Below are 27,371 nucleotides of genomic sequence, written 5' to 3' on the forward strand. Positions count from 1 at the left end.
CTTGCTCCTGGCGAGTCCATTACTTTGATTGCCGTTTGACAATCTGTCTTTATGACAGCCTACTGTGGAGCCTTATCGTCGATAGAAGACAAACACATCGATCCATCACGCAGCGACCTCCAGCAGCTATTAAATCCAGCCGCACACGCAGATGGACAAGTTGAGTGCTTCTTGACAGAATCGGGTATTGATTGCATGGAAATAGTGGGGGCGTCATATTTTTCTCTGCATCTGACTTGACTATCCTTTTGGCTCCCTCTGTTCCTCTCTCTCTCCCCCTCTCTCTACATCTCTTCCTATAATTCATTAGCACAGTCATGGAGCCTTCTGTATGTTGTTTAATCTCTTTCAACCCCTCGCCTGTTACAGCTCTTTCTAGCATTTCTTTCCTTCCTCCCTGCCTGAGTTTTTATCTTCCTACCTTTATCTCTCTATTCCCTATTGATGTCGTCATCTGCGGTGTCTCTTCTCCTCTCACCGTGTTTCAGAACATTTTTAATTAAAGAGGACACATCTAAAAACAGACTCGTCTCCGGTGTTATTTTTGAAGTATTTTTTTATTTTGTCGTGCTTTGTATCTTTCCCCTATAAAGAAATAGTTAGCTATATCAACAACGACACGTGGACTATAAAATAAACAGTAGTGAAAGACGAGAAGAAGAGACAAACAGGCACAGGAGACGGAAATAGAAAGAACTAGAGAGACAGAGTAAGAGAGAAGTGGAAAGACAGCAGTTTCTAGAGAATAACCAAAAACAACAAACATGGGAGGTGTACAGTTATAACATTTACAATAATAATAACAGTAATAATAATAATAATAATAACAATTATAATAGTTCAAATAATAACAATAATTAATTTTAAAAAATCAATAAGACCTCAGGTATTTCATAAAGACAAATTAAACATTTTTTAATATATTTTTTTGTTTTGATCACTGGACAGTAGTTTGTTCATTTTGGTACCTCTAGGCTAATAATGTGTTAGTATAGTAACTTCATAATGCGTTCAATAGTAAACTGTATTTTTTCTCAATTTCTTAAAATATTCATTTAAGTTATCTTACTGTTTACATTTTTACACAAATAAAGAATTCAGAGATATGTATGTGTGTGTGTATGTGTGTGTGTGCATGGCATTCAGAAAAATATCCATCATGTATTTTTCCTTATTCATTACTTTCCCTTTCACTCATTTTTTTTTCTTTTAAGACTTTTAAACATTTTTATCCCTTTAAGTGCATTTTAAAATAATTAAGCTTTTCCTTAATGTGTCTCGTCGACTTATGTTCCCTTTCTTCTAACTCACGAAAGGAGACTGGCACTAATCCTTTCATTATTGGCCAACAATAGAGGAGAGATAAAGACAGACACAGACAGAGAGAGAGAGGGAGGGAACAAGGGAGAAGAAGAGGACGAGAAAGAGAGGTGAATAGAGAGGGAGGGCGAAAGAGAGACAACAGTTCTGTTCCGCGAGGAAAGTAGTCATTCATAACAGGAAGGTTTCTAAATTACCCAGAAAACATTGGCAGCCTCCCCAGCACGGACGGCAACTACAATACCTGGGTTGTCTGCAGAATTGACTGGGTAGTTCAGAAATACTTTAAGAGACTTTCAGGGTAACACTCTGCAATGTAGTCAAATAATTATAAATAATTATAGATGAGTTGTTCTCTGTGGGCTGATGTGCTTTGGCAATTTCAAGTAATCAAATTGAGCATTCAAACTCAATATCTTCTGGAAACCATACCCACCCCACCTGTTTGTCTGTGCCAGTTATGGATCGAACATTTTGGAAATTGACGGTTTTTTCTCTTTCGCCTTTCTACATCTCTCTCTCTCTTTCTCCCTCTCTCTCCAATTACCACAGGGAAGAAAGTGCTTCTTGTTATCGCTTCTCTCTATCAAAATAATAACCATATTATCACTTCTCCCTTTGTCTGTCTCTTTCTTTTTCTATCTCTCCTTCATCCTCCCTCGCTCCCTCGCTCCCTCGCTCCTTCCTCCAGTACACCTACAGTATGGCACAGTTATAATGTAAGGGCTGGACAGAGTAGTCTCTCTTTCAGTCTCTGTTCTGGTCTGTGTTGTGGTCTGTGTTGTGGTCTGTGATGTGGTCTGTGTGCAGTAGTATTACAGTCGATTCAGAAGGCCACCCATCATGGCGTGTTGGGGGGAGGGGTGTGGGTTTTGGGGATGGAGGCTACAGTAGGTACTCCTTCTTGCCCTGACTGGCATCATTCCCGTTGAGGAAAGCCTCCTGGACCTCCCCATGCTCGTCCAACCCACTGGCCTCATGGGTAAGATACGAACCTGGGAGAGGGAGAATGAACAGAGAGAGAAAAGAGGAGAGAGGGAGAGAGAGATGCAAAAAGACAGAGGGGAGAGGAGGCAGAGAGAGAGAGTCATAGAGAGAGAGCGAGAGAGAGAGCGAGAGAGAGAGAGCGAGAGAGAGGAGGCAGAGAGAGAGAGAGAGAGAGAGAGAGAGAGAGAGAGAGAGAGAGAGAGAGAGAGAGAGAGAGGGCATAAAGAGAGAGAAGGTTGTGCAGCAGAGAGAGGGAGACAGATGAACGGGTGTGGAGGTTAGTTGTGACAGAGTAATATAATCCTTGTGACATTCAGTGAACCCATCAAAGCAATCTTTACCATATTGTTAAAGTCCTACCTGTGATTAATTATTAGTTCAGTTAGAATTAGGTCAGTACCAATTAAGTATAGGCTCCCGGGTACGATATGAGCCTGACAGAGGGAGAGGGGGAAATGAGAGAGGGCCAAGCATGGTGTAAAGAGAGAAAAAGAGGGGCGGAGGCATAGAGAGAGAAAGATAAGGATAGAGAGAGGCACAGAGAGAGGGAGATGAAGAGAGAGAGAGAGAAGGATGGTGGGGAAATTAGCTACGGCAGAGTAATATAATAATAAGAGACAGTCAAACTATCAAACTAAATTCTTTAATTTCTCTCTGATTTACATGATCAGTTCAGAATTTAAAGGGCCAGACAAAGACACAGATTAAGCCTAGTCATTGACTAAAAAGCGATTTCAATCCTTTGAGAATGCTTTTTAGTCCAGGAGTAGGTTTAATTTGTATCCGGGAATATAAGGACAGACGCTGGGAGACGAGAAGCAAGTACAGGGAGTGAACATTTAATATATACAGACATGAAACAAAACACGGACAGCGTCTAGACAGGGGAAACATAACGACATTAATGCTGACACGGGGATCAACCTGGGGAACAGACAGATATAGAAGGGGCAATCAACAAAGGGAAGGAGTCCAGGTGAGTCCAATGAGCGCTGATGCGCGTAACGATTGTGACAGGTGTGTGTAATGATGGGTAGCCTGGCGCCCTCGAGTGCCAGGGAGGGGGAGCGGGAGCAGGCGTGACAGTACCCCCCCCTCTAGGGATGCCACCCGGCATCCCACCTGTGTGAGCCTGATGGGCTGTCCGAGCCATGGGAGCCGGACGACCCGGCCGAGGCGCGGGAACCTGTCGAGCCTGACGGGCTGGCCGAGAAATGGGAGCCTGACGAGCTGGCTGAGGCGTGGAAGCCTGACGAGCCGGCTGAAGCGTGGGAGCCTGACGAGCCGGCTGAGGCATGGCGTGGGATGGGAGCCTGCCGAGCCAACCGAGGCAAGAAAACCTCTCGAGCAAGCTAAGGCATGGAAGCCTGACGAGCCAGCTGAACCATCCCCAGTTCCTTCGGCAGCGGCACCCAGACCCGACGTCACCAACCCAAACTAAAAAAACGTGATGCTTCTGATATTCTGTAACGTTCTCGGTTCGACAGACGCTGGGAGACGGGAAGCAAGTACAGGGTGATGATTGAATAAATAAAAGACATGGAACAAAACGAATACAGCGTCAAGACGGGGAAACGAAACAACATCAATGCTGACACCGGGATCAAACAGAGGAACAGACAGATATAGAGGAGGTAATCAACAAAGGGAAGGAGTCCAGGTGAGTCCAATGAGCGCTGATGCACGTAACGATGGTGACAGGTGTGCGTAATGATGGGCAGCCTGGCGCCCTCGAGCGCCAGGGAGGGGGAGCGGGAGCAGGCGTGACAGGGAAACCTGCCCAACAAGCCCAATCATGTTCAAGTTGAAGTATCACTGCAGGAGCCAATGGCAGTCTCTTTGTTGATAGAACATGATTGGGCTTGTCTGGTCAAGGCTTTGATTGGCACACTGGCAGCCACAGCAGGACAGAGACAGGGCCCTAATAGTGCTGTCTCTGCTCACTGATTGGTTGTAATGGCTCTATTTGCTGATTGGCATTCTGGCTGTATGGCCCCTCCTCTGGTCTCCAAGGTTCTATTCCCGGACAACTTTATTGGCAAGGAGGAAGCATGGGGCTGCCAGAGGCTGTTAAAATGATGGGGGAGCGTGGGTAACTGAGTTTTTCTTTATTGATGTGCCCTGATACAGTAAACCATAGGGGTCATTAAACAACATGACCACGCCTACATTTCCCACCAACCCCCCTGGCTAAGATACAAGGTCGTTTGTCATGTTCTGAGGAGAGAGAGGAAAGAGCGTGCCCTTTTCCCCCTCATCCTCCTATCTCATCCATTTGTGTCCATCTTTTATTTACTATTTTTACTTCACTGAGAAATATATAGTTTCTGCATATTTGCCATTAGTTACAGCGAGGTGAGGCGTGACCATTGAGAATTCATGGTAGTCTCACCTTTAATGGAATTCATATAACTTTTCAACTTTTGTGTGTGTGTGTGTTTGTGTGCGTGCGTGTTACCTTTCTGTCGGACAGAGCACCAGATGGTGACGATGAGAACACAGATAACAGTGAAGACCAGCAGAGCCAGGACGCCCCCTATCACAGCGTACGGTACTGCACTGTGGGTCTCAATCACTGCACCGGGGTCTGAGAGGGTGGGAGGGAGAAAGAGAGAGCGAGATGGGAGAGATATATGGGGAGGGGGAGAAAATAGTATTAAATCAAAGTCTGTACATCCCTGAACGGTGAGATCATATACTGTATCTTTCACCATACCTGTATTATCACCCACAGAACACTGGAGCAAGAAGGAAGAGAATTGGAAGAGCTCAGAGCTCCAGTGTACAGAGAGCAATTGTTTACACCACAGACACTCCCAGAATAAAGAAGAAGAGTTTCATACAGGCTGGAGTGAAAATGTGGAGTGACACCTGGAAAAATGGTTTGTGTGTGTGTGTGTGTGTGTGTGTGTGTGAATACATAGTGCCAACCCTGCCCAGGAGACCAGGACACATAGGATTGGGCTTGGTCCAAGGACTCTACCAGACTGGAATTAAAACAGGAATCATTAACACAATGTTAACAAAATAACACAGCCACAGAGAGGTGTAGGATGGATGAAGAAAAAAGAGGAGAGAGAGCAAAGACGACTGACAAATGAGCAAATGAGAAAGTGTGTGTGTCGTCTGTCTATCAGTGTGAGCACGTGGAAGACAGAAAAAGAAAAGAGTGTAGAAGCGTGTGTTCGAAGAGTCTGCCGAAGCAATATTTCATGCCGGATGAAAAATTAAGCGCTGCCTTCACACGGTGCATTTCTCTCCCTCGCTGTCCCCAAAGCTCGGTGGGTAATGAGTGACAGTATAAAGGAGCCCGTCGTTCTTCCCACGTGCCCAATAACGCTCCCGCATCGCTCTCTCTGACATTCAAAGACAAGGCACAGCAGGTGCACACCTCCTGACTGTCAGACAGCAGAATAATGCCCTGCTCCCTCTGTTTCATCTCTCCCCCTGAGAGATAGAGAGAGAGAGAGAGAGAGAGAGAGAGGTAGAGAGAGAGAGACAGGAGGAGAGAAGGTAAGGGAGGTAGAAAGGTGGTGAGGGGGAGGAGAGAGGGAGAGAGAGCGAGAGAGAGAGAGAGGAGGAGAGAAGGTAAGGGAGGTAGAAAGGTGGTGAGGGGGAGGAGAGAGGAGAGAGAGAGAGAGAGAGAGAGAGAGAGAGAGAGAGAGAGAGAGAGAGAGAGAGAGAGAGAGAGAGAGATAGATAGAGAGAGAGAGAGAGGGGGGGAGAGAAGGTAAGGGAGGTAGAAAGGTGGTGAGGGGGAGGAGAGAGGGAGAGAGAGCGAGAGAGAGAGAGAGGAGGAGAGAAGGTAAGGGAGGTAGAAAGGTGGTGAGGGGGAGGAGAGAGGGAGAGAGAATGAGAGAGAGAGAGAGAGAGAGAGAGAGAGAGATAGATAGAGAGAGAGAGAGAGGGGGGGGAGAGAAGGTAAGGGAGGAAAAGGTGGTGAGGGGGAGGGAGAGAGAGAGAGAGAGAGAGAGAGAGAGAGAGAGAGAGAGAGAGTGAGAGAGAGAGAGAGAGAGAGAGAAGCTATAAGACAGGGAAGAATGGATATGATGAGAGGTAAAAGAAAATAGAGGAAAATAAAGACCTGGAGAGTGAGGATGAAGGGGAGAGAGAGAGAGACAGACAGAGGACACACACACATGGATAGAAGAGATCTGTTCTGTGTGTAACAGCCACTTACTCACAGTGGGAGCCAGAGAAGCAGCTTGGCTTAACTGCCACCCCATTGTGTGTGTGAGTGTGTGTGTGTGTGTTCAGGGCCAACTCCAGGCAAAAGCGACAAAAAAAATACCTCTCATTATATCCCTTCTTCCCTGTCTTATACAGTGGCTTGTGAAAGCATTCACCCCCCTTGGCATTTTTCCTATTTTGTTGCCTTACAACCTGGAATTAATGATTTTTTAGGGGTTTGTATCATTTGATTTACACAACATGCCTACCACTTTGAAGATGCAAAATATTGTTTTATTGTGAAACAAACAAGAAATAACACAAAAAAACAGAAAACTTGAGCGTGCATAACTATTCTCAGGGTGATGAGAGGTATTGGTTTGCGTCAGACATAGCGTTTTACTTGATGGCCAAAAAGCTACATTTTAGTCTCATTTGACCAGAGTACCTTCTTCCATATGTTTGGGGAGTCTCCCACATGCCTTTTGGCGAACACCAAATGTGTTTGCTTATTTATTTCTTTAAGCAATGGCTTTTTTCTGGCCACTCTTCCATAAAGCCCAGCTCTGTGGAATGTACGGCTTAAAGTGATCCTATGGACAGATACTCTAATCTCCGCTGTGGAGCTTTGCAGCTCCTTCAGAGTTATCTTTGGTCTCTTTCTTGCCTCTCTAATTAATGCCCTCCTTGCCTGGTCCGTGAGTTTTGGTGGGCGGCCCTCTCTTGGCAGGTTTGTTGTGGTGCCATATTATTTCCATGTTTTAATAATGGATCTAATGGTGCTCCGTGGGATGTTCAAAGTTTCGGATAATTTTTTATAACCCAACCCTGATCTGTATTTCTCCACACCTTTGTCCCTGACCTGTTTGGAGAGCTCCTTGGTCTTCATGGTGTCGCTTGCTTGGTGATGCCCCTTGCTTAGTGGTGTTGCAGACTCTGGGGCCTTTCAGAACAGGTGTATATATACTGAGATCATGTGACAGATCATGTGACACTTAGATTGCACACAGGTGGACTTTGTTTAACTAATTATGTGACTTCTGAAGGTAATTGGTTGCACCAGATCTTATTTAGGGGCCTCATAGCAAAGGGGGTGAATACATATGCACGCACCACTTTTCCGTTATTTATTTTTTAGAATTATTTGAAACAAGTAATTTTTTTCATTTCACTTCACCAATTTTGACTATTGTGTGTATGTCCAATACATGAAATCCAAATAAAAATCTGTTTAAATGACAGGTTGTAATGCAACAAAATAGGAAAAACGCCATGGGGGATGAATACTTTTGCAAGGCGCTGTAGTCTCTCTCTCTCTCTCTCTCTCTCTCTCTCAATTAGCCATGTCAGCTAACAATTTTTAGACTGGTAAGTAAGTCTAGCCAGTTATATAAACTTGTAGTAATCATGGTTGAATTACAAACCGTGCACGTGCCCAGGGGCCCTGACCTCCAGGGGGCCCCCATTGATTTAGTTTGTGACTCTCACTCAGATATCTTTAACATTTACATTTGAGTAATTTAGCAGACGCTTTTATCCAGAGCGACTTACAGGAGCAATTAGGGTTAAGTGCCTTGCTCAAGGGCACATCAATAGATTTTGACCTAGTTTGCATGGGGAATCGAACCAGCAACCTTTCAGTTACTGGCCCAATGCTCTTAACCGTTAGACTACCTGCCGCCCAGTTCTTCATTGTCTCCACACATACAGTATGCTTCCCTATGTACCACTCCATCAACTTCACTTATTTCTATCTGTCTACCACCCACTCATTATCTATCCATTCTGCACCCTCTTCTCCCGGATCCCTCAATCCCTGCCTGCTGTTCTCTCTTCTAAAATGTGCAGGAAACTGTTCCTCTCCTCCTCACTCCATGACTCAAACCATTGGGTCCAGAGGCACAGTTGGCACTCAAATATATTTGGTGGGCTGTCCTTAACCTGTAGCGTATTGAGCGACTCGATGAGGGTACACACATTCACTGGCACAGCTTTCTCCAAAAGGTCCTGCAGAAACCGTTCCCTCTGGGCAGTGCCTCAGCTCAGGAACCATCTCAATACACAACGCTGCTCCTGAAGAGTTACGTAGGAGAGTGGCAGGGGCTCTCTGTCTGCAGCTGAGTTCGGAGAGGTACAGGATAGGTTCTCCGAGCTGGGAGGCACTATACCCTGTGGTACTGACAGAAAGTCTGCCAGGCTGGGTGAAGACGAGCTGGACCATGTGCAGAGCCAACCTGGCATAAGTCACGGCAAAATGTGTAAAATTGCAGAAAATGTGTTATAAAACAGCTAAATGTTCTCTCTGCCACATGGCAAAATGTGTAGAACTGCAGAAAACGTGCTTTAAAACAGCAAAAATGTATCTCTGCCTCATGGCAAAACTAGTACAATTGCATGACATTTGTAATAAAATGGCAAAATGATTCTCCGCTCCATGGTAAAATGTGTAGAACTGCAGAAAACAGCAAAAATGTATATTTTCCCCATGGTGTGATGAGGTGTGAATGAAGGAGCCAGGCGCAGGAGGTAAAACACCAGTCCAGAGTTTATTCCGTTTACATAAATAAAACGCACCAAGCGTCAAAACGAAACTATCACAAGGGAAATATTCCACCTTGGCAATAACAACCGAGCTACTCGCTCTCACAATGAAACAATCACTCACAAAGACAAGGGGAACAGAGGGAACACTTAAACACATACTAATTAGGGGAATGAGCACCAGGTGTGTGTGATTGACAAGACAAGACATGACAAGTGGAGTGATGAGAATGGGATCGGCAGTAGCTAGTAAGCCGGTGACGACGAACGCCGAAACCTGGCCAAACAAGGAGGGGAGGCAGCCTCGGCGGAAGTCATGACAGTACCCCCCCTTGACGCGCGGCTCTAGCAGTGCGCCGACCTCGGCCTCGGGGAAGGCCAGGAGGACGCGGAGCAGGGCGAGTCGGATGGCGACGGTGGAAATCGCTCAACAGGGAGGGATCGAGGATGTCCCTCCTTGGGACCCAGCACCGTTCCTCCGGACCGTACCCCTCCCACTCCACGAGATACTGAAGGCCCCCCACCCGACGCCTCAAATCCAGTATGGAACGGACCGAGTACGCCGGGGCCCCCTCGATGTCCAGAGGAGGTGGAGGAACCTCCCGCACCTCAGACTCCTGGAGCGGACCAGCTACCACCGGCCTGAGGAGAGACACATGAAACGAGGGGTTAATACGGTAATCAGGGGGGGAGTAACAACCTGTATGTAACCTCGTTTATCCTCCTCAGGACTTTAAACGGCCCCACAAACCGCGGGCTCAGATTCCGGCAGGGCAAGTGGAGGATTAGATTCCGGGTCGAGAGCCAGACCCGATCCCCCGGTACGAAAACCGGGGCCTCCCTGCGGTGGCGGTCAGCGTTCGCCTTCTGACGACGCACGGCGTGCTGGAGGCGAACGTGGGCAGCGTCCCAAGTCTCCTCCGCCCGCCGAAACCAGTCATCCACCGCAGGAGCCTCGGTCTGGCTCTGGTGCCACGGTGCCAGGACCGGTTGGTAACCCAAAACACATTGGAAGGGTGTTAGGTTAGTGGAGGAGTGGCAGAGAGAGTTCTGAGCATACTCTGCCCATGGCAGGAACACCGCCACTCCCCCGGCCGGTTCTGACAGTAGGTCCGCAGGAACCTACCCACATCTTGATTCACCCTTTCCACCTGCCCATTACTCTCGGGGTGAAATCCAGAGGTCAGGCTGACCGAGACCCCCAGATGTTCCATGAATGCCTTCCAGACTCTAGACGTGAACTGGGGACCTCGGTCGGACACTATATCCTCTGGTACCCCGTAGTGCTGGAAGACGTGAGTAAACAGAGCCTCCGCAGTTTGTAGGGCTGTGGAGAGACCGGGCAGAGGAAGGAGGCAGCAGGACTTCGAAAAGCAATCCACAACGACCAGGATAGTGGTGTTACCTTGGGAGAGGGGAAGATCAGTAAGAAAATCAATACTAAGGTGAGACCATGGTCGTTGTGGAACTGGTCATTACCCGCTGGGAGGTGCCTAGGTGCCTTACTCTGGGCGCACACTGAGCAGGAGGAAACATACACCCTCACGTCCTTAGCCAAGGCAGGCCACCAGTACTTCTCGGTCAGGCAGCGCATTGTACGACCGATACCTGGATGACCAGAGGAGGGTGACGTGTGTGCCCAGTAGATCAGTCGATCACGGATAAGCGCAGGCACGTACTGCAGCCCAGCTGGACACTGCGGTGGAGATGGATCTGTGCGTAATGCCTGCGCTATATCCGCGTCCATCGCCCATACTACCGGCGCCACAATGCATGAGGCCGGGAGTATGGGGGTGTTATCTCTGGGCCTCTCCTTTGTGTCACACAGCCGAGACAGTGCGTCTGCCTTCACGTTCTTCGTACCCGGAATGTATGAGAGTGTGAAATCAAACCGGGTGAAGAAGAGGGCCCACCTGGCCTGGCGAGGATTCAGCCTCCTCGCTGCCCGAATGTACTCCAGGTTACGGTGGTCTGTCCAGACGAGGAAAGGGTGTTTCGCCCCTTCGAGCCAATGCCTCCACACCATCAAAGCTCGGACAACAGCCAGCAGTTCCCGATCACCAACCGCGTAGTTCTGCTCCGCCGGGCTGAGCTTCTTCGAAAAGAAGGCACAGGGGCGGAGCTTGGGTGGCGTGCCCGAGCGTTGGGATAAGACAGCGCCTATCCCTACCTCGGACGCATCCACCTCCACTACATACGGTAGTGATGGATCGGGGTGAGCCAGTACTGGGGCGGAGGTGAACAGACCCCGCAATCTACTGAAGGCCTAATCAGCCTCAGCAGACCAGCGGAGCCGGGATGGCCCACCCTTCAACAAGGAGGTAATGGGAGCTGCGACCTTGCCAAAGCCCCGAATAAACCTCCGATAGTAGTTGGCAAAGCCAAGGAAGCGCTGCACCTCCTTCACCGTGGTTGGAGTCGGCCAATTACGCACGGCTGAAATGCAATCTCCCTCCATCTCCACACCTGTGGTAGTAATGTGGTATCCGAGGAAGGAGATTGACTGCTGGAAAAACCCACACTTCTCTGCCTTGGCATAAAGATAATTTTCCAGCAATCGGACCAGGACCTTGCAAACCAGGGACACATGGTCGGCGCGCGTAGCGGAATACACCAGGATGTCATCGATGTAGACCACCACACCGTGACCAAGCATGTCCCGAAACACCTCGTTCACAAAGGACTGGAAAACGGATGGAGCATTCATCAAACCGTAAGGCATCACCAGGTATTCATAATGCCCCGATGTTGTGCTGAATGCTGTTTTCCACTCATCCCCTTCCCGAATACGCACCAGGTTGTAGGCACTCCTGAGGTCTAGTTTGGTGAAAAAACGGGCCCCATGCATTAACTCAATCACTGAAGGAATGAGGGGAATAGGATAACTAAATCGTACCGTCACCTTATTCAGTGGTCGATAATCAATGCACGGGCGTAAACCGCCATCTTTCTTCTTCACAAAGAAGCAGGTGAAGTGGAGGGACGTATATACCCCTGGCGCAGGGACTTGGTGACGTATGTTTCCATAGCCTCCGTTTCAGCCTGCGACAGGGGATACACATGACTCCTGGGAGGTACAGAGTCTACCCGAAGGTTTATCGCGCAATCCCCCTCCTGATGAGGTGCTCTGATGGGGAGTGGAATGGATAGGGGAACCAATGAAATGCCTTGACGGCGTGCAAATGCCCTGTCCATAAAGTTCCCAGCCGCGCCTGAATCGACTAGCGCCTTACACTGGGAAACTACCAGGTGATCGGGAAAGGAGATAGATAAGGTACAGTGCGCCGCAAAGGGCTCTGAACAAGCTTGGGTGTTCGTTACCTGGGGTGATGCGTGAGTAAATCAAATCAAATCAAATCAAATGTTATTGGTCACATGCGCCGAATACAACAGGTGCAGACATTACAGTGAAATGCTTACTTACAGCCCTTAACCAACAGTGCATTTATTTTAAACAAAAAAAGTAAGAATAAAACAACAACAAAAAAGTGTTGAGAAAAAAAGAGCAGAAGTAAAATAAAGTGACAGTAGGGAGGCTATATATACAGTAAAATAAAGTGACAGTAGGGAGGCTATATATACAGGGGGGTACCGTTGCATAGTCAATGTGCGGGGGCACCGGCTAGTTGAGGTAGTTGAGGTAATATGTACATGTGGGTAGAGTTAAAGTGACTATGCATAAATACTTAACAGAGTAGCAGCAGCGTAAAAAGGATGGGGTGGGGGGCAGTGCAAATATTCCGGGTAGCCATGATTAGCTGTTCAGGAGTCTTATGGCTTGGGGGTAGAAGCTGTTGAGAAGTCTTTTGGACCTAGACTTGGCACTCCGGTACCGCTTGCCGTGCGGTAGCAGAGAGAACAGTCTATGACTAGGGTGGCTGGAGTCTTTGACAATTTTGAGGGCCTTCCTCTGACACCGCCTGGTATAGAGGTCCTGGATGGCAGGGAGCTTTGCCCCAGTGATGTACTGGGCCGTACACACTACCCTCTGTAGTGCCTTGCGGTCAGAGGCCAAGCAGTTGCCATACCAGGCGGTGATGCAACCAGTCAGGATGCTCTCGATGGTGCAGCTGTAGAATTTTTTGAGGATCTGAGGACCCATGCCAAATCTTTTTAGTCTCCTGAGGGGGAATAGGCTTTGTCGTGCCCTCTTCACGACTGTCTTGGTGTGTTTGGACCATGATAGGTTGTTGGCAATGTGGACACCAAGGAACTTGAAGCTCTCAACCTGTTCCACTACAGCCCCGTCGATGAGAATGGGGGCGTGCTCAGTCCTCTTTTTTTTCCTGTAGTCCACAATCATCTCCTTTGTCTTGGTCACGTTGAGGGAGAGGTTGTTGTCCTGGCACCACATGGCCAGATCTCTGACCTCCTCCCTATAGGCTGTCTCATCGTTGTCGGTGATCAGGCCTACCACTGTTGTGTCGTCGGCAAACTTAATGATGGTGTTGGAGTCGTGCCTGGCCATGCAGTCATGGGTGAACAGAGAGTACAGGAGGGGGACTGAGCACGCACCCCCTGAGGGGCCCCCCGTGTTGAGGATCAGTGTGGCAGATGTGTTGTTACCTACCCTTACCACCTGGGGGCGGCCCGTCAGGAAGTCCAGGATCCAGTTGCAGAGGGAGGTGTTTAGTCCCAGGATCCTTAGCTTAGTGATGAGCTTAGAGGGCACTATGGTGTTGAATGCTGAGCTGTAGTCAATGAATAGCATTCTCACGTAGGTGTTCCTCTTGTCCAGGTGGGAAAGGGCAGTGTGGAGTGCGATAGAGATTGCATCATCTGTGGATCTGTTGGGGCGGTATGCAAATTGGAGTGGGTCTAGGGTTTCTGGGATTATGCTGTTGATGTGAGCCATGACCAGTCTTTCAAAGCACTTCATGGCTACAGACGTCAGTGCTACGGGTCGGTAGTCATTTAGGCAGGTTATCTTAGAGTTCTTGGGCACGGGGACTATGGTGGTCTGCTTGAAACATGTTGGTATTACAGACTCAGTCAGGGACATGTTGAAAATGTCAGTGAAGACACTTGCCAGTTGGTCAGCACATGCTCGGAGTACACGTCCTGGTAATCCGTCTGGCCCTGCGGCCTTGTGAATGTTGACCTGCTTAAAAGTCTTATTCACATCGGCTACGGAGAGCGTGATCACATAGTCGTCCGGAGCAGCTGGTGCTCTCATGCATGCTTCAGTGTTGCGTGCCTCGAAGCGAGCATAGAAGTGGTTTAGCTCGTCTGGTAGGCTTGTGTCACTGGGCAGCTCGCGGCTGTGCTTCCCTTTGTAGTCTGTAATAGTTTTCAAGCCCTGCCACATCCGACGAGCGTCAGAGCCAGTGTAGTATGATTCAATCTTAGACCTGTATTGACTCTTTGCCTGTTTGATGGTTCGTCGGAGGTCATAGCGGGATTTCTTATAAGCGTCCGGGTTAGAGTCCCGTTCCTTGAAAGCGGCAGCTCTACCCTTTAGCTCAGTGCGGATGTTTCCTGTAATCCATGGCTTCTGGTTGGGGTATGTACGTACGGTCACTGTGGGGGACGACATCATCGATGCACTTATTGATGAAGCCAGTGACTGATGTGGTGTACTCCTCAATGCTGTCTGAAGAATCCCCGGAACATGTTCCAGTCTGTGCTAGCAAAACAGTCCTGTAGCTTAGCATCTGCGTCATCTGACCACTTTTTTATTAACCGAATCACTGGTGCTTCCTGCTTCAGTTTTTGCTTATAAGCAGGAATCAGGAGGATAGAGTTATGGTCAGATTTGCCAAATGGAGGGCGAGGGAGAGCTTTGTATGCGTCTCTGTGTGTGGAGTAAAGGTGGTCTAGAGTTTTTCCCCTCTGGTTGCACATTTAACATGCTGGTAGAAATTAGGTAGAACGGATTTAAGTTTCCCTGCATTAAAGTCCCCGGCTACTAGGAGCGCTGCATCTGGATGAGCGTTTTCCTGTTGATTAATGGCCTTGTACAACTCATTCAGTGCAATCTTAATGCCAGCATTGGTTTGTGGTGGTAAATAGACAGCTATGAAAAATATAGATGAAAACTCTCTTGGTAAATAGTGTGGTCTACAGCTTATCATAAGATACTCTACCTCAGGCGAGCAAAACCTCGAGACTTCCTTAGTATTTGATTTTGTGCACCAGCTGTTGTTTACAAATATACACAGACCGCCGCCCCTTGTCTTACCAGAGTCAGACGTTCTGTCCTGCCGATGTAGCGTATAGCCTGCTAGCTGAATGTTGTCATTGTTGTCGTTCAGCCACGACTCCGTGAAACATAAGATATTACAGTTTTTAATGTCCCGTTGGTAGGATAACCGTAATCTTAAATCGTCAATTTTATTCTCAAAAGATTGAACGTTGGCTAATAGGATTGATGGGAGAGGCAGTTTACTCGCACGCCGTCGGATCCTTACAAGGCACCCGGATCTGCGTCCACGATATCTCCGTCTCTTCCTCACGCGAATGACGGGGATCTGGGCCTTGTTGGGTGTCTGTAGAATATCCTTCGCGAACGCCTCGTTGAATAAAAAGTCTTCGTCCAATGTGAGGTGAGTAATCGCTGTCCTGATATCCAGAAGCTCTCTTTGGTTATAAGAGACGATGGCAGAAACATTATGTACAAAATAAATTACAAATAACGCGGAAAAACACACATAATAGTACAATTGGTTAGAGGGCTGTAAAACGGCAGCCATCTTCTTCCGGCGCTGTACCCTGCCTCCCGCCTCCAGACCCAAAGGAACGTTGGCTGCGACGTGAGGTGGATTGTCCCTTTGTGCCACCAGAGTGGCACTGTCGCTGTCCTCCTGCGCTCTTTCGACCGGTGGCTCCCCCTAGCTCCATCTGCTCGGGGTCAGAGTTGTCCGGAGTGGGAACGGGCAGACCCCTACCAGGATGTCCTCTGGCTGCTAGCAGATTGTCCAGCCGGATGGCCATGTCCACCAGTTGGGAGAACGATAGCATGGCATAACGGCAGGCTAGCTCCTGTCGGACATCCTCCCTTAGGTGGCACCGGAAATGGTCGATCAGGGCTCGCTCGTTCCACCCGGACCCCACTGCCAGCGTCCGGAAGTCCAGCGCGTAGTCCTGTGCGGTCCTCGTCCCCTGCCTCAGATGGACCAGTCGTTCGCCCGCCTCTCGACCCTAAGGCGGGTGATCAAAAACAGCCAGAAAAAGGCGAGCAAACTCCCCGTAGTCCTCCAACGCGGCACCTCCCTCGTTCCACACCGCGTTGGCCCACTCCAGGGCTCTCCCACAAAGGCAGGAAACGAGGACGGATACCTTCTCCTGCTCCAGTGGCCTGATGCTGGAGAAATACAACTCTAGTTGGAGCAGAAATCCCTTACATCGCGCTGCCGTCCCATCAAACGCCGGTGGCCGGGATATCTGGATCCCTCCAGGGGCTGGGGTGTAGGTGGCTGGATCCGGTTGACCAGCTGGTCTCGATAGATCGGGTTCTCTCTTCTCCAGGCATTGTACTACCTGAAGAACCCGATCCATCGCTTACCCCAAGCTGGCCAGCATCGAGGAATGCTCCTGGACCCTTGCCACAACTCCAGGCATGCAGTCTTCTCCTGCTGACTCCATTCAGCGGGTGAGTGATTCTGTGATGAGGTGTCAATGAAGGAGTCAGGCGCAGGAGGTAAAACACTGAAGTCCAGAGTTTATTCCGTTTACATAAATAAAACGCACCAAGCGTCAAATGAAACTATCACAAGGGAAATATTCCACCTTGGCAATAACAACCGAGCTACTCGCTCTCGCAATGAAACAATCACTCACAAAGACAAGGGGAACAGAGGGAACACTTATACACATACTAATTAGGGGAATGAGAACCAGGTGAGTGTGATTGACAAGACAGACATGACAAGTGGAGTGATGAGAATGGGATCGGCAGTAGCTAGTAAGCCGGTGACGACGAACGCCGAAACCTGGCCAAACAAGGAGGGGAGGCAGCCTCGGCGGAAGTCGTGACACATGGGATGAAATTTGTAATAAAATTGCAAAATGTTCTCTCTGCCCCATGGCAAAATGTGTAGATCTGCAGGAAATTAACTTTAAAACGTACATTTCTCTCTCCACTGCCAAGAGGGGTGCCACACAAATCTCGCTTAGAGCCCCAAAAAGGCTAGAGCCGGCCCTATGTGTGTGTGCGTGTGTGTGCATGTGAGTGTGTATGTGCATGTGTGTGTGTGTGTGTATGTGCATGCAAGTGCGTGTGCATGTGTGTGTGTCATTCCACCCACAGATCCTTGTGTCCCTCATAGAAGTCCTATGGCCTATCCCTGGGTCTGTACCAATAACACAGTACATGTGTGCTCCCACCCCATGGGACTTACACACTGACACAGCCGCCACACAATCACTGAGTGGCTAGAGCACAGCATCAGCCAGCCATTGATGAGAGTGGGGGAATGTGTGTGTATGTATGTGAGAGCGTGTGTGGGAAGGCCAGTCAAGGGAAGGTTACAGTGGACAAAGGGAGAACGTGTGTCAGTGACGGTGAAAAGAAAAGGACAGAGAAGAGATGAGGAGAAAAGCTGATAGAGGCGGTGATGGTGACCATGATGGAAGGGAAGGATGGAGATGGAGAGGAGTGTGTTAAGGGTGAGGGAGGGGTGTACATTACCTCGGGGGTCCGGTGCGTAGCTGGGGGTTAGGAGGAGGGTGGTTGGATGGGAGGTGGCATGATGGGAGGTGGGAAGGACCATGGTAGTGACAGACACATTCTCTACAACAGACAAGGCAAGGGTAACACACTATTCTCTACAAGACAAACATAGTTTCTATGAAAGACAGGTTCTAGATCAGTGGTCACCAACTCCAAGGCATTCGTAGTCGATAACCATTTTTTTGGGTAAAAATCCCAAAGATAAAGCCTTACGTTCCTATTTTCTATTCATTTTGCACTGTTGGCGGTAGGTGCACTTGATTCAGCAGCCCTAGCGCCGGGAAGGCATTTTGAACCATTTCATTTGTCTGAAGGTAGAACTCCGCCTACCCGGCAGGCCCAGAGAGCAAATCAAGTGTACCTATAGGCCTACCACTGGCCAATCAGATAGCTCAGATCACCGTGTCTGCAGTTTCCTCGAGCCATAGACTGTAAAAATAAACATTGAACGCACATCAAAGTTGATACTATGAGATTTAAAAACGTTTAAAACCTTGACAAGAGAGAGACTCAACGAACACAGCAAAGAGCTGCTATTTTTATGAGTAAGTTCAAGTTTAAGTTGTTATTCAGCACTGTCAACACTGTTCAACACTTTCATATGCCATAAAATGCGCATTCTCCCACTCACCCTTGAACCTGCACTGCAGCTGCAATGAATGAGTATAGCAGTGTTCCGATAAGCTTGTGTTATTATTAGGGCTTGTGTCTTTTAATATTGAGGAATATTTCACTTTCTCTGGTCATAGGAGCATGAGGCAGAAATAATGCAGTGCGACTTGAGTTTATCCATCAGCTGGAAGACTGTCCCCTTTTCTCAGCGGAGGGAGGGAGAGCGGAGGGAAGGTGTCGGTGAGTCGGGTGAAAGGCAGACTCACCGCTGCTCCCTCCCTCCCCTCAGACTGACCATCAGATGCAGGCTATCAGCCCAGTAAAATAAAAAAACAAATTATGCTCACTCAGCTGTGCCTCACAAGTAATACAACAAATTATCTATTACCAGTGTGATCATATACCTACATAATTTCAAAATGGTCTGAGAAGAACATTTCCAGGGCAATTCAAGCATAGCCAATATGCAGTGATAATGTATTGGGCCTATAGCCTACTGCACAAACCTCATTGCTACATAACTGTTTTTAATTGGTTAATGTTGCATAGGCTTTGCACGTTTTTTAAGTCATTTTAAAAAAGACCTGAGCGGCAGATGTCGGCTTGCATTTTGACTCAGAAAGTGATCTTGACTCAGAAAAGGTTGGTGACCACTGTTCTAGATGGTAGGGTTACTACAGATTTTTGCTCTACTATGACATATATTTCTATAGAGTAGTAGCTAGGGAGACAGACATTGGCAAATGATATCGACACATTCACTATAAGACAATGGTTGGGATGCAGACATATTTTCTACCATAGACACATTGTCTATGACTCAGTAGCTAAGGAGACAGAATACATTGTGTTTGATGGAAGCATTCTCTGTGGAACAATGTTATGGGACAGACACATTCAATATGAGACAATAGTTTGGATATTGACACAATGGTAAGGTAAAATGCCTGTTGAGAGAGACAGTGAGGGTACAAGTCCAGTTAAGGGGTTTTAAGTGACTGAGACAGTTGGATTGAGTGAGAGGCAGTGTGTGTGTGTGTGTGTGAGACACTTCATCAAATTGTTCCTTTGAAACAGCAGGGTGCAGTAAAGATCTGTTTCATCGAACCACTGTGTCTCTCTCTTCCACGCGCCACGCACGCACGCACGCACGCACGCACGCACGCACGCACGCACGCACGCACGCACGCACGCACACACACACACACACACACACACACACACACACACACACACACACACACACACACACACACACACACACACACACACACACACACACACACACACACACGCACAACTCTTTCTAGAGTAATTTATTGGTAACTACTCTTCCGTCTGCTCTCCCTCTCTCCCTCCTCTCCCACTGGCCCTGAGATCATCCATCTCTTCTTCCTCTGCCACTCCTCTTACGTCAGCATAACCCTCATCACTCTCTCCTCCTCCACCTCTTCTTTCTTCACTTGTCCACATCCTCCCTCTATCCCGTCAGTGTCCAACCTTCCTGTCACTTATGCAACACACAAGTGCGTGTTTGTGGCGTGCATGTGGGTCTGCCTACGTGTGTGAGTCAGAGAGACAGGTAGAGAGTACACTCTTACAAAAAAAGGTGCTATCTAGAACCTAAAACGGTTCTTTGGCTGTCCCCATAGGAGAACCCTTTGAATTCCAGCTAGAACCCTTTTGGTTCCAGGTACAGTGAGGGAAAAAAGTATTTGATCCCCTGTTGATTTTGTACGTTTGCCCACTGACAAAGAAATGATCAGTCTATAATGGTAGGTTTATTTGAACCGTGAGAGACAGAATAACAACAAAGAAATCCAGAAAAACGCATGTCAAAAATGTTATAAATTTATTAGCATTTTAATGAGGGAAATATGTCACGGTTTCGGCCGAGGCTGCTCCTCCTCCTGGTTCGGGCAGGCTTCGGCGGTCGTCGTCTCCGGAGTACTAGCTGCCACCGATCTATGTTTCATGTTCGTTTGGTTTGGTCTTGATGTTGTACACCTGTGTCTAGTTAGTCCTCGTTAGTGTTCTATTTAGTTCTCGTTGTGTGTGTCTGTGTTTGTGTGTTATTGTTTCGCTGTCGTGTTTTGTGCGCTACTGTTTGCCTTGTGCATTTCATATTTTCCTCCTCTGTGTTCGGAGGTTATTTACGCACTGTTTTGTGCGCCGTTTGGTTTTCGCCTGTGTGCGGACTTTCTCGCCTCCGGGCGTTTGACTCGTGAATTTGAGTGTGCTGTTCACTAAAGTCTATTGGACTTATTTTTCTGCGTCCTGCATCTGATTCCTGCACCACACCCACCTACAGCACCCACTGACAAAATAAGTATTTGACCCCTCTGCAAAACATGAATTAGTACTTGGTGGGAAAACCCTTGTTGGCAATCACAGAGGTCAGACGTTTCTTGTAGTTGGCCACCAGGTTTGCACACATCTCAGGAGGGATTTGGTCCCACTCCTCTTTGCAGATCTTCTCCAAGTCATTAAGGTTTCGAGGCTGACGTTTGGCAACTCGAACCTTCAGCTCCCTCCACAGATTTTCTATGGGATTAAGGTCTGGAGACTGGCTAGGCCACTCCAGGACCTTAATATGCTTCTTCTTGAGCCACTCCTTTGTTTCCTTGGCCGTGTGTTTTGGGTCATTGTCATGCTGGAATACCCATCCACAACCCATTTTCAATGCCCTGGCTGAGGGAAGGAGGTTCTCAACCGGTACATGGCCCCGTCCATCGTCCCTTTGATGCGGTGAAGTTGTCCTGTCCCCTTAGCAGAAAAACACCCTCAAAGCATAATGTTTCCACCTCCATGTTTGACGGTGGGGATGGTGTTCTTGGGGTCATAGGCAGCATTCCTCCTCCTCCAAACACAGAGAGTTGAGTTGATGCCAAAGAGCTCGATTTTGGTCTCATCTGACCACAACACTTTCACCCAGTTCTCCTCTGAATCATTCAGATGTTCATTGGCAAACTTCAGACGGCCCTGTATATGTGCTTTCTTGAGCAGGGGGACCTTGCGGGCACTACAGGATTTCTGTCCTTCATGGCGTAATGTGTTACCAATTGTTTTCTTGGTGACTATGGTCCCAGCTGCCTTGAGATCATTGACAAGATCCTCCCGTGTAGTTCTGGGCTGATTCCTCACCGTTCTCATGATCATTGCAACTCCACGAGGTGAGATCTTGCATGGAGCCCCAGGCTGAGGGAGATTGACAATATTTTGTGTTTCTTCCATTTGCGAATAATCGCACCAACTGTTGTCACCTTCTCACCAAGCTGCTTGGCGATGGTCTTGTAGCCCATTCCAGCCTTGTGTAGGTCTACAATCTTGTCCCTGACATCCTTGGAGAGCTCTTTGGTCTTGGCCATGGTGGAGAGTTTGGAATCTGATTGATTGATTGCTTCTGTGGACAGGTGTCTTTTATACAGGTAACAAGCTGAGATTAGGAGCACTCCCTTTACGAGTGTGCTCCTAATCTCAGCTCGTTACCTGTATAAAAGACACCTAGGAGCCAGAAATCTTTCTGATTGAGACGGGGTCAAATACTTATTTCCCTCATTAAAATGCAAATCAATTTTTAACATTTTTGACATGCGTTTTTCTGGATTTTTGTTTTGTTATTCTGTCTCTCACTGTTCAAGTAAACCTACCATTAAAATTATAGACTGATCATTTCTTTGTCAGTGGGCAAACGTACAAAATCAGCAGGGGATCAAATACCCTTTTCCCTCACTGTATAACCCTTTTGGCTTCCATGTAAAAACCTTTCCACAGAGGGTTCTACATGGAACCCAAAAGAGTTCTACCTGTAACCAAAAAGGATTCTACCTGGAACTTAAAAGGGTTATCCTATGGGGACAGCAGAAGTACAGATTTTGGAGTGTATGTAAGAGAAAGAGAGAGAGTTCACTGGGGAATGGGTCAATATGTGAGAGAAAGAGAGCGAGTTCACTGGGGAATGGGTCAGTATGTGAGAGAAAGAGAGCGAGTTCACTGGGGAATGGGTCAGTATGTGTGTGTGTCTCACCTGAGGCAGAGGGATTAATGGGCAGGGTCAGTCGGCTAATTAATTGGACACTGATTCATATCTCTTGACCGTTAAAACTTAATTCTGGGAAGACTTATAAATAATGTGTCATGAGCCCTCTCACTCCACCGGGTTACCACCTTCATGTGTTTCCACTATCTTCCACTCTGCTCATCTCTCTCTCTCTACTCAGCCTAACGAGCTCCACCTGTTCCTGCTCTGCTCGGCTCTTATTACTCTGCCAGCTGCGCTGCATTACCCACTAACCTCTCCCAGTATTTAAAGTCCCGTCTTTCAGCTCTCCTTTGTCAGATCGTCTGCAAAGCTCACACCCCGGAACCTGTGTGCTCGCGCTTCTGGCTCACCCTTGTTTTGTGACCCCGGACCTGCCTGATTCTTGGATACTCTTCTGCCCCAGGAAAACCAGACCTGCTCTCTGCCATTACGACTCCGGACTACTCTTCGACCCCGGTAACTCTGACCAGCCTTCTGCCTTGCTACAACGTATTTGGATTTCCCTTGAACTGTACTTCTGCCTTGTTTCATCCGCCCCGTTGTGTCTGTGTTTCCTCCCCCAGGACTTCTGGACCACCAACCACCGGCGTCATCGGACGCCATCGCTGCCACTGGGGGGGCACAGACCCAGCACATTGGACGGGATAACCCCTGGAGCCTTCACTCACTCCCTACTTCCCTTTTCCCTTAAGTTTTAATAAACTTTCTGGTGTGACGCAATTGTGGTCCTCTTGTCGTCTGTCTGAACCGTGACAGTACGATCTGACCATCATGGACTCAGCGCACACTTCCCCCGACATGGAAACCGAAGAACCTGAGCAACCCACCGCCATGCTACGCCTGGAACACACTGAGAGAGAGCTAGGTCGCATGAGCGGCGACATCACCTCTCTGCTTCAGGTCGGCCACCAACAGCATCAGCAGTTCCAGCAGCACCAGCAGCAGTCCCAGCAGCAGCAACAACAACTCGCCAGGATCATCCAACTCCTCACCAACCTTACCCCCAGCCAGTCTGCCCACCAGCCCTGCCTCCGAGTTACCTGCCCCGGTCATTTCAGCCGCTGCCCGGAACCCAAGATTGGAAACCCCGAGCGGTTCAACGGCGATTCTACCCAGGTCCGGCCATTCCTGACTAGCTGCCGACTTCAGTTCTCCTTGCAGCCAAGGACCTTCGCCACGGAGGGGCTAGGGTCGGGTATGCCATCACTCACCTGACGGGCCGAGCTCGACTCTGGGGAACAGCAGAGTTCGAACGTCAAACCCCCGCATGTGCAACCTTCGACCTGTTTGCTGAGGAGATGCTGAAGGTGTTTGACCTGGATTCACCAACCGCAGAGGCGTCTCGTGAACTGTTCAGTATTCGACAAGGCAGACGTACAGTCGCAGACCATTCCATCGACTTCCGAACCCTGGCAAGACGAAGTTCTTGGAACACACCATCATTGGTGGACGCGTTCTTCCATAGCTTGGCTGACTATATCAAGGACGAGTTGGTCTCCCATGAACTGCCTTCCACTCTTGATGAAGCCATCGCACTGACTGTCCGGATCGACAGAAGGATACAGACCCGTCGTCGTGAGAGGGGGCGCCAAGGTCCACCAACTACCGGCATTCGGAGAGATCCGACTGGGCTCCTGTCAGCTACTGCCACTCACCCAAGTCAGCTTGATCAGTCTGAGCCTATGGAGATTGGGCGAGCCTCTCTCACTCCTGCAGAGCGCCAGCGCCGCTTCACCTCAAACCTCTGCCTCTATTGTGGAGGTGATGGACATCGTGTGGTAACCTGCCCTTTAAAAGCCGAAGCTCACCGGGCATAGGGGGAGTCCGGTTGAGCTCAATGACCATCCAGTCCTCCGACCGCAAACCCTTGCTGCAAGTTCACCTCCGCCTCTCTGACTCTACTCACACCCTGGCTGCCCTGGTGGATTCTGGCGCCGAAGCCAACATAATGGACATCAAGCTGGCACGCCAACTGGGACTGGAGAACCTCCGTTTGACACCTCCTATTCCTGCCCGGGCACTGGACGGACACTTACTCGGATCAGTCACTCATGTCACGGCCCCGGTCTTGATGGGTCTGTCCGGAAACCATCAAGAGACTATCCAGTTTCACCTGCTTCCCTCTCCAGGCCAACCCCTCATCCTGGGTTACCCATGGCTCCGCCGGCACAACCCTCAGCTCGACTGGGTGACCGGGGTGATCAGGGAGTGGGGAGAGGACTGCCACCGAGCCTGCCTGCTTGCTGCCGCACTACCCCCTCGGCCAGTACCTACTAACTCCGCCCCTGACCTCTCCCATGTCCCAGAATGCTACCATGGTCTCAGAGAAGTGTTTAACAAAGCAAGAGCCACATCTCTGCCCCCTCACCGACCGTACGACTGTGCCATCGACCTCCTCCCTGGAACAGCCCCTCCAAGGGGCCGTCTTTATTCGTTGTCTGCTCCTGAAAGAAGGTCCATGGAGGACTACATCAATGACTCTCTGTCCACAGGATTGATCCGTTCATCTTCATCTCCGGCTGGTGCTGGCTTCTTCTTTGTGGGGAAGAGGGACGGATCTCTTCGCCCCTGCATCGACTACAGGGGACTCAACGACATCACAGTGAAAAACCGTTACCCTCTCCCTCTGCTCACCTCTGCTTTTGAGTTGCTCCAGGGAGCCACTGTTTTTACCAAGTTGGATCTCAGAAACGCTTACCACCTTGTGCGGATCCGGGAGGGAGATGAATGGAAGACCGCATTCAATACACCAACAGGCCACTACGAGTATCTGGTTATGCCTTTTGGCCTCACCAATGCTCCTGCTGTGTTCCAGGCTCTAGTGAATGATGTACTGCGGGACATGTTAAACAAGTTTGTCTTCGTTTACCTGGATGACATCTTAATCTACTCCAGAAACCTGTCTGAACACACCCGCCATGTCCAGCAAGTCCTTCATCGTCTTCTGGAGAATTCCCTCTACGCCAAGGCAGAGAAATGTGAGTTTCACGTCAAGACAGTGGCCTTCCTGGGGTACATAGTGGCAGAGGGAAGTATCCAAATGGATCCTGCCAAAGTATCAGCAGTCACGTCATGGCCAGTTCCGGAGAACAGAAAGAAGCTGCAACAGTTTCTGGGGTTTGCTAACTTCTATAGAAAGTTTATCCGGAACTACAGTACCGTTGCTGCCCCTCTCACTGCTCTAACCAGCACCAAGCAACCCTTCACCTGGACCCCAGCAGCCGACAAGGCCTTCAGTACCCTCAAGGTAAGGTTCACCTCCGCTCCCATCCTCCAGATGCCTGACGTGGACCGGCAATTCATTGTGGAGGTGGACGCCTCGGATGTGGGAGTTGGTGCTGTGATTTCTCAGTGGGCTGCGGAGGATAGGAAGCTCCATCCCTGTGCCTTTTTCTCACGTCGGTTGTCCCCCTCTGAGTGCAATTACGACATAGGGAACCGAGAGCTGCTGGCTGTGAAGCTTGCCTTGGAGGAGTGGCGTCACTGGCTGGAGGGGTCCACCATTCCATTTCTCGTTTGGACCGATCATAAGAACTTGGAGTACATCCGCACGGCCAAACGGTTGAACTCCAGGCAGTCCCGCTGGGCCCTGTTCTTCACCAGGTTCAATTTCACTCTGTCATACCGGCCTGGATCACGCAACACCAAGCCAGACGCCCTCTCCCGTCAATTCCAGAAGGATGACAACCCCTCCAAGGATCCTGTGTCGATTCTGCCAAGTCCCTGCATCGTAGCAGCTCTGACCTGGGCTGTTGAGGAACAGGTGCTGGAAGCTCTCCGTAACCAGCCCGGTCCCAGCACTTGCCCAGCTGACCGCCTTTTTGTCCCCGAAAACCTAAGGTCCCAGGTCGTTCAGTGGGGACATGACTCCCGCCTAGCTTGTCACCCGGGCTCCACCCGCACTTACAACCTGCTCGCCCAGAGGTTCTGGTGGCCCGCTCTGAGAAAGGATGTACGGGAATTCGTCCAAGCCTGCCCCATCTGCAACCAACACAAGTCGTCCTGCCAGCCCCCAGCCGGATTGCTGCAGCCCCTGCCTGTGCCCAGACGTCCCTGGTCTCACATCGCCCTTGACTTTGTCACGGGGCTGCCCCCCTTCAAGGGGCAAGACCGTCATTCTCACCATAGTTGACCGATTCAGCAAGATGGCACACTTCATTCCCCTCCCCAAGCTCCCAACCGCCAAGGAGACCGCCCAGGTGGTCCTGGAACACGTCTTCCGGATCCACGGACTGCCAAAGGATGTAGTTTCTGACCGTGGTCCACAATTCTCCTCCGCTTTTTGGAAGGAGTTCTGTCACCTGCTGGGAGCCACAGTCAGTCTGACTTCCGGATTCCATCCCCAATCCAATGGGCAGTCAGAGCGGGCAAATCAGGAGCTCGAGAAGGCACTGCGATGCATGACTTCACGCAACCCCCACTCCTGGTCGCAGCAATTGACATGGGTGGAGTACGCACACAATTCTCTGACCTGCTCTGCCATCGGTATGTCCCCTTTCCAATGTGTTTATGGATACCAGCCTCCTCTATTTGCCAGTCAGGAAGGGGAGGTTACTTGCCCATCTGCACTTGCGTTTGCCCGTCGATGTCGCCGCACCTGGTCACAGGCCCGAGCCACACTTCTCAGATCCGTTGCCAGCTACACTACCGGGGCCAACCGTCGGAGAATCCCTGCTCCCACCTACCATGTTGGTCAAAGGGTGTGGTTGTCATCAAGGAACCTGCCACTCAGGGTGGAGTCGCAGAAGTTGGCACCTCGGTTCATTGGCCCATTCCCTATCATAAGAGTGATTAGCCCAACTGCTGTCCGGCTCCAACTGCCTAATTCCATGAGGGTGCACCCCACTTTCCATGTGTCTAAGATTAAGCCCATTCATGAGAGTCCGCTGGTCCCTGCTGCGCCTTGTCCTCCTCCTCCACGGCTCGTCGATGGTGGTCTGGTTTACACCGTCCGCCGCCTGCTTCGGTCCAGACGGAGGGGTAGGGGTCTCCAGTACCTCATTGACTGGGAGGGCTATGGACCTGAGG

General features: G+C 49.5%; 1 protein-coding gene across 3 annotated transcripts in view; it reads right to left on the reverse strand.

The window, feature by feature from the left end:
• Positions 1-538: 538 nt before the first annotated feature.
• The window catches only part of LOC121542830 (cell adhesion molecule 4-like), a 140,983-nt gene continuing 114,150 nt past the window's right edge, over positions 539-27,371 (reverse strand). For 2 of the 3 annotated variants that reach the window (XM_045208749.1, XM_045208748.1), the window contains exons 7-9: positions 17,648-17,749; positions 4,766-4,894; positions 539-2,315 (exon numbers count right to left, since the gene is read on the reverse strand). In XM_045208749.1, coding sequence (XP_045064684.1) covers positions 2,206-2,315; positions 4,766-4,894; positions 17,648-17,749 — 341 coding nt within the window. In that variant the 3' untranslated portion in view covers positions 539-2,205. The remainder of the gene's footprint in view (positions 2,316-4,765; positions 4,895-17,647; positions 17,750-27,371) is intronic. The other variant, XM_041852388.2, reaches the window with a different exon arrangement.

Source organism: Coregonus clupeaformis, chromosome 28, assembly GCF_020615455.1.
Source record: "Coregonus clupeaformis isolate EN_2021a chromosome 28, ASM2061545v1, whole genome shotgun sequence".
In the NCBI taxonomy this organism is placed as follows: Eukaryota; Metazoa; Chordata; class Actinopteri; order Salmoniformes; family Salmonidae; genus Coregonus; species Coregonus clupeaformis.